General features: G+C 43.0%; 1 protein-coding gene across 1 annotated transcript in view; it reads right to left on the bottom strand.

Annotated features, from left to right (window-relative positions):
• Nucleotides 1–5,166: 5,166 nt before the first annotated feature.
• Nucleotides 5,167–7,314, bottom strand: part of CDH9 (cadherin 9) — a 148,984-nt gene continuing 146,836 nt past the window's right edge. The window contains exon 12 of the mRNA XM_081873027.1: nt 5,167–6,306. Within this exon, the coding sequence (XP_081729153.1) occupies nt 5,816–6,306 (491 nt within the window). The 3' untranslated portion in view covers nt 5,167–5,815. The remainder of the gene's footprint in view (nt 6,307–7,314) is intronic.

Genomic DNA, 7,314 nt, shown 5'->3' with positions numbered 1-7,314 from the left:
TCTAGTCATTCTGTGTGGTCAGAGATGGATTGAGAACCACCACTACTGCAACTAAGTTAGACTGAATGAATAGAGTTGGGAGACCAGAGTTCAAATCCAGCCTTAGCCATGAAGTTCACTGGGTGGCTGTGAGTCAGTCATTCTCATAGCCTAACTCACCACACAGTGTTGTAAGGATGCAGTGAGAAGAAGAACCATCAACACCACCTTGAGCTCCTTGGAAGAAAAGTCAGATATAAATGTAATAATAATAATAATAATAATAATAATAATAATAATAATAAATGTTGATGGCCAGCTTTAATCCATTTGCCACCACCAAACAAATATACCGAATGAAGAGGATAGCATCACTAATTCCATTATGTGTGAAATCCTGTTCTTGCTAAGTTAGTGAACGGTTAATAATCTCATAAACCCAGTACATATTTTAATATATACATTATTATCTCTCTCTTTTTTTAAGGAAATGCATCCCTCATTAGCACCAAATCATTGAAAGCATGAAAGCAAAATGTTTCTGTGCAAGTTAACAAGATGTTTTATTTGAAGGAATACACCATGTAACCTATTTTTAGAGTATCAAGCTTCTTTTGTTTCCCTGTTTTGCTTCCCCTTCGTTTTAAAAGCCATTAGTGACAAATCTTTAATTGCTTAATAGTCTTTAAAAGTGTATTAGATTGGATTGCTGCAGACGTTCTTGGATTGCTGACATTTGCTTATTGCTTCAGAATGGAAATGAAGGGGGTGGGAAGTTTGACATACAGCCCAGTACAGAAAAGACAATGGCTTCCATTAGCTATATTTATTTCAATTATGGGTAGTGTGGCCAACTTTTCCCCAATGGCCAGGCATACAAAAATCATGCCGTTTCTCCTCCTCGACTCCACAAAAAGAGACATTCCATTTTGAACATTTCCCCATAGCATTCCTTTCATGGGCCAGGAGTTAGCTTCACCTACTGAACAACAACCTGAAGGGTTAGATGGTCAAGTAGCCTAATTTGCTATAAAGTCACCTCATGCTTTCCAGTTTCCAGCTGATTTTTCTCCAGGGTGTGGTTCCAGATCTTCCAGAGAAAAGGAATGAAGAGATCTGGGTAGTATATATGGAGGCGGAGGAGAAGAAAAATTACACTTGTCTGAACATCAGCATTCTCACAACCCATGCTGAAGGCTTACGTATGGGAGAAAGGAATGTTTCATACGCACAACCTATAAACTGTATCTCAGCCTATGTCATGGATATTAGTCCTATTCCGGCATTGAGCCAGAACAGACAGTGATGAAAGGTTGTGTCCTGACTAGTGATATCAGAAGACATCGATTATTATTATTTTGTTCTGCCTTGTATTCATCAACCACAGCACTGTTTCCATTCTGCTGCAGTTCTTCTGCCAAAAACTATGTTACTTGTCTTTCTGTCCACTGTGGATAAATTGCATAACTTCCATAACTCAGGTTTGTAAGTTACGTTGTCATTACTTTATGACAACCTATGCATTTCAATGGAAAGGAAACAGTGCAAATGGGTGGGAGAAGCATAGTCATGTATGCATCGACAGACAGCCATTGTACTCACTGAATTGATTTTTGTTATGGATGAAGGACAAATAAGTAAAGACCAACCATTGCTATTTCTGATGGAATTTTCTGACATCCATATACCTGACCCCAACCTCCCAATACATGCCATCAACTCCATTCCTGACTTTTGCATGTTTAGTTCAAAGGTCTAAAAGGGGCTCCCAAGCAAGTTATCAAGGTTTCTGATCATGAGACAGCTTCTAAGCATGTTCAGCCCACCTGAGACCTTCCTATCAATGCACAAAGGATGGGAAACGGAACAGGTTCACTTGGCATTCTTGGGTTCAGACAGTGTGTGTGTCCCTAACTCCCTACAGAGGCGTAGCGAGCCCAGGTGGTACCCGGTGCAGATTTTTTTTTGTCACCCCTCCCCTCACATCGACAGCTCAGGGTAGGCTTGGGAGTCACAGGTGGACGCCGAATGTCTGCCCTCTTCCTATGCCTCTGTGCCCCCAACCCCCACGACTCCCAAGTACCCCGAGCCGTTGGGGGAAGCTATGCCGCTTTGCTGGGGCCCTCGCAAAGCTGCGCAGCTCATTCTCTCTGGAGCCATGGCTCCCATCCGTCCTTCTCCCCCCTCCTCCCTGGCTCATTGTAAAGCAGAAAAGCGGGAGCCGCTTACAGCGAGCCAGGGAGGGAGGGAGGCTGAGAGGGAGGCCCCCGGGTCACCGTAGGCGGTTCCTGCATTGTATGTACCAGTTTGCTGCTGGCACCACCCAAGAGCCGTATGGACGGTGGCGGGATCCTCTGCTCACGGCTGCAGTAGCGGTGGTGAGATCCTCTGCTTGCGACTGTAGTGGCAACGGAGGCATCCCACCACTGTCCGTATGGCGCTTGGGCAGCACTGGCGGCATACCGTTATGTACAGCGCATGTGCGGCGTCGCTACGTACAGCACATGCGTGTGACACCGCACATGCATTGTACATAGTGGTTTGCCACCGGCGATGCTCGAATGCCGTATGGACAGTGGCGGGATCCTCAGCTTGTGGCTGCAGCTGCGAGCGGAGGATCCTCCACATGCGGCAGCATGACATGGAACCCAGGGCGCACTGACCCCCCCGCCCCCCTTGCGATGCCACTGACTCTCTAAACAGGTTCTTCTTCTTCTTCTTCTTCTTCTTCTTCTTCTTCTTCTTCTTCTTCTTCTTCTTCTTCTTCCTCCTCCTCCTCCTCCTCCTCCTCCTCCTCCTCCTCCTCCTCCTCCTCACATGTTTAAGCTGAGGAAGGCTGGTCTAGAATTTGTTAGAGGGGAAATGGAAAAACTCCCAAATCCTAGAAATTAGATATATTTATGAGAATGGCTGCTGGAAATGTTCCCCCAAGAAAGACTTGTTTCCAAAATGTGCCAGGCCTGGAATAAATATAATTTCTAACACTTTGAGGGGCCCCCACCTCTTTTTGGCCCACCAGTAATGTTTTCCCAAGCTTCTGTTGGGTTTTCTGTATTTTATTAGGCCAATATTTTCACTTGTGACAACCTGTGCCCCAGATGTTTATGGCAAGATTACTGCAGGATCATTGCTGCCTTCTGATTCTGCCTGTGTGCTGTTTATATGAGATAACATAAAGTGTTCCACCCACTCTGAAGGTGGAGCCAGAGGATTTTATCCTCTTCATTAAGTAGAGCAATTATGTAGACTGCTCCCATCAAATGTGTCTCAGAGCATGTGACTTTCAAACACTGAAGCCCAGTTTTTGACCTTGGACTAATCACATTCTCACAGTCCAATTTGCCTCACAGAGATGACACCTTTTTTTTTTTTAGGAAATGGGCAATTGTCTCACATATTACACTTGGAAGAGGCTATGATCGACATTGCCCAATGGGACACTCAAGCTGAAAAGGAGGGGAAAGATGTGCCTCAAATGAACATTAAGGGTTGTATCCCTAAAGTCTACTCAGAGTACATCCACTGAAATTAATGGACCTAAGTCAGTCAAGTCCATTAATATCAATGTGTCTACTCTGGGTAGAAGCAACATTGGATACAACTCTCAGTTTCTGGGGCCTTCAATTGTAAAGAGGTTCTGGTTGTGAGAATAAAAGTATGTGGGGAGTGAAGAGGGAGAATCATGTATGGTCCTGAACTACATGGTGAAAAGGCAGGATAAGATATTGTCACCTGATCTTCTGTCCTCACAGGGGGGTTGGAATTGTGTTGGAAAATAGAGGCACTCTGGTCAAGAGAAATTAGCTAAATGACTTCTAAATATCGAAGATGGGTGAGAGGGAAGTTCTTAGTGTTGCAGAACAGAATTATAATTACTGAGTGTCGAAATGTAATTTTGAATCTTGAAACCAAATAAAATATTAATATCAAAGAGAGAGGAGGAAAGAAAGAAATGAGCTAAAGAGGAAATAATAGTTAAGATAGAGATGAAAATGTCCCAGGCTAAATCTAGGGCCTGCTTGTAAGCAGCAAAAAGTTGCTTCTCTGAACACCTTGTTCCGGGCAACAACAGGAAACTCTCTTAAATGCAAGGTAATGAATGGATGAAGCTTGTGGCTTAGCTATGTGTTAACTGACAGTTAGAAGAACAAAGGAAGTTAGGGAGGACTTAGTGGGCGACAGGGAGATATAGATCCCAAAATGCATAGTTAAGGTTGGCTATAAAAATTGCACAAAAGTGGGGCAAGCCGGATTGGGGACAGGTGATTAGGTGACACACAGGGGTCTGTTGGAATCAAAGATGTGTGTATCACACTGTGGGAAAACCAGTGCTTTTCTTCTAGGAAAAGAAAAAGTGCCAGTAATGAGTCCCCCCAGAAAAAAAAGCACTCGGGGGGGGGGGACTACAGTGGTACCTTGGGCTAAGTACTTAATTCGTTCCGGAGGTCTGTTCTTAACCTGAAACTGTTCTTAACCAGAAGCACCATTTTAGCTAATGGGGTCTCTTGCTGCTGCCGCGCTGCTGGAGCACAATTTCTGTTCTTATCCTGAAGCAAAGTTCTTAACCTGAAGCACTATTTCTGGATTAGTGGAGTCTGTAACCTGAAGTGTATGTAACCTGAAGCGTATGTAACCCGAGGTACCACTGTATTTAAAAAAATGTAACCTGCAGATAGGCTCAATTGTCTGCACAGCCAGGTAGATGGAACACTATTCTTGTGCAAGAATAAATCCTTTCTGCTTTGCTACCTGTTATTGGTCTCTGCTAGACAACAAACCTCAAAGTGGAGAGTTCCACAACACAGTCCAATCATTCTTGGGGTGTCCTGAGAACAGGAACTATTTACATCTAATTCATACCTCTGAAAATCAAAGCAACCTGCCTCCCATAAATGGTTACAACACACTGGCCTAGTTTGGTGCCCTATGGATATTTTGGAATTGGTTGATTAACTCCCAACATCCCCGACCATTTGTCATGCCGGCTAGGGCTGTGGGAGTCATAGTCCAATACGTGTGAAGAGCACCAGGTTGGGTTGGGAAAGGCTAAAATATGCATTTCCTTTCACTGACTCAAGCGTCCCACATGCTGAGCAAATGAAACCAGCTGTCTATTTATCAATACTAATTTATTTAATAAAAATACAAAAATATAAATATACATATATAAAAATATCATGAATCGACACACAGACATTCTTTTACTCAATAAATATGGCAGTAATATTCATTCTTATTTTTAAGGTGTAATCAGATTATAAGATGGGTACATATTGTCCCAGACAGTCGTAGGAAAAGTGAAGCAAAGTGTTCCTTTAGAAAAAAAGTTATACTTTCCAACTTGTTTATTAAAGGCACAAAAAGCCTTTTTAGGTATCTTTTCATAAGTGCTGAGTATCTTCTTTCCAACATCTTAGGCAGAGAGGGTGAAATATAGTTTTGTCTTAAAATAGCAATTATAAAATCTAACCAGTTTCATTCACGTAGACTTGTTAAGCAAACCCTTACTAAGACAAACACCTATTTTTGTATTTTTCCAAGTAAGAGAATGTAGGCCACTTTTATCTAGATACAGAGGCATTAATCCCATCAACACTGACCAAGTCACAAAATGCTATTATTAGACCATGATCCAAGGCTGCCCAGTCTCCAGTGTAAGCACGCAAGCCCCTTCCTTCTATGTAGGACTGCTCCTATTCTCTACAACCTTGAGGAATGCTCTGCAGAGATTTATTGGGGCTGGACACACAGAGCCATTGTCATTGAGAAGGATGGGGCAAATCTGGCTCGCCACATGGAACCTTTCATCTGCACTTGGAATCCCTGGATCGGGATGTCAGTCTTGGTCACTCTCGTCTCCACCATACATATCTGCCAACTTTTTAAACCGAGGTCCCCAGTCACTGAGATAATCGTAATCTTGGTTGCCACCATCTGTAGTGAGCGATTCCAAAGAGCTAAGCGAATTTGCTATAGAATCGTTCCCTTCATACGCATATGTTGCTAAAGAATCGTAAGGAGGTGCTGTTGGATCCAAATCATTTTCCTTTAGCCTTCGATGGATAAAATCTTGGACATCAATGTTCTCCCACAGTGGCACTGTTCTCCTTATCTGGAAGATAGTTTCTGGCATCACATCTCTCCTCATTTTGCTTTCTTCTCTGGCTTCGGGATTTCTTAGCGTGCCAATGTCAAAGGCTTGAGTATCTTCTTCGCCACCTCCTTCATCATTATAGGTCACAATATTGTCTCGGACATCATCCTTGGAAATGATCAAGGGCTCTTTCTTCCTCTGCCGCTTCATTGCGGCAAACAGCACGACTAAAACTGGAAGCAAACAAAGACAAGTAAGGAACAGACAAACGGCTTTGAGATATTTATTAAAAATAAAAAGCGGTCTAGAATTTTAAATAAACAAACAAATAAATAAATATCAGGCTACATAAGCAGGTAGATACTGAAAAGCAAATTAAAAGGGCATCACCTAGACAAAGCAGTTCAAAAGCCTCATTGATCACAATAGGTGTGCGCTTGACTCTCCCATTAAAATTAATGGGACCTAGGACTTAAATCATATACAGTTGTACCTCGGCTCCTGAACACCTTGGGAGTCAAACGTTCTGTCTTCCGAACAATCAAAAACCAAAAAATGAGTGTTTCGGTTTTCGATTTTTTTTTATTTTATGTTTTGGAAGCCAAACGTCTGGCTTCCACTATTGTTTCTGGCGCATCTGTGCAATCAGAAACCAATTGGAAGCCACACCTTGATTTCCTAACGTTTCAGAAGTCGAACGGACTTCTGGAATGAATTCTGTTCGACTTCCAAGGTATAACTGTACATGCTTATCAAGAGTAAAGCTCACTGAATTCAATCAGACGTATGAGTATGCAACCATAGGATTTATCTGTTGAAGTCCTGAAGTGAGTCCTGACAGTCTCACTAGATATTGATGTGAAATCGGTGTCAATTTGTGTGCACAGACTCCCTCCATGGGACAATAACACTGAAAAAAGTCCCCCTTCCCCCTGAAGGAGCCATATAGGTGCACATCTACATATGCACAGTGCCCTCTTCAGGCTAATATTGTTTGTGTTGCAGCTTAGTAACAGAGCAACTGCTTTTCATGCAGAAGATTCCAGCTTGAATCCCCAGCAGGATTGGGAGGGCTGGGGGACACTTTTGTCTGAAATCCTGGAGAGTCATTGCCTGTCAGCATAGAAAGGGGTGGAGAAATGTGTTAGTCCGAGCTAAGTTTGAGAGGTGGGAGGAGACAGTCGACCTTTTTGCCTTCTACAGAATCCCCCTTCAAATTGTCATCTTGTGCAGTGCTTTGA

The sequence above is a fragment of the Podarcis erhardii genome (genome assembly GCF_964252035.2).
Source record: "Podarcis erhardii genome assembly, chromosome: 8".
Taxonomy (NCBI): Eukaryota; Metazoa; Chordata; class Lepidosauria; order Squamata; family Lacertidae; genus Podarcis; species Podarcis erhardii.
The sequence above is the reverse complement of the archived record's forward strand: the minus strand, read 5'-3'. Positions and strand labels throughout refer to the sequence as shown.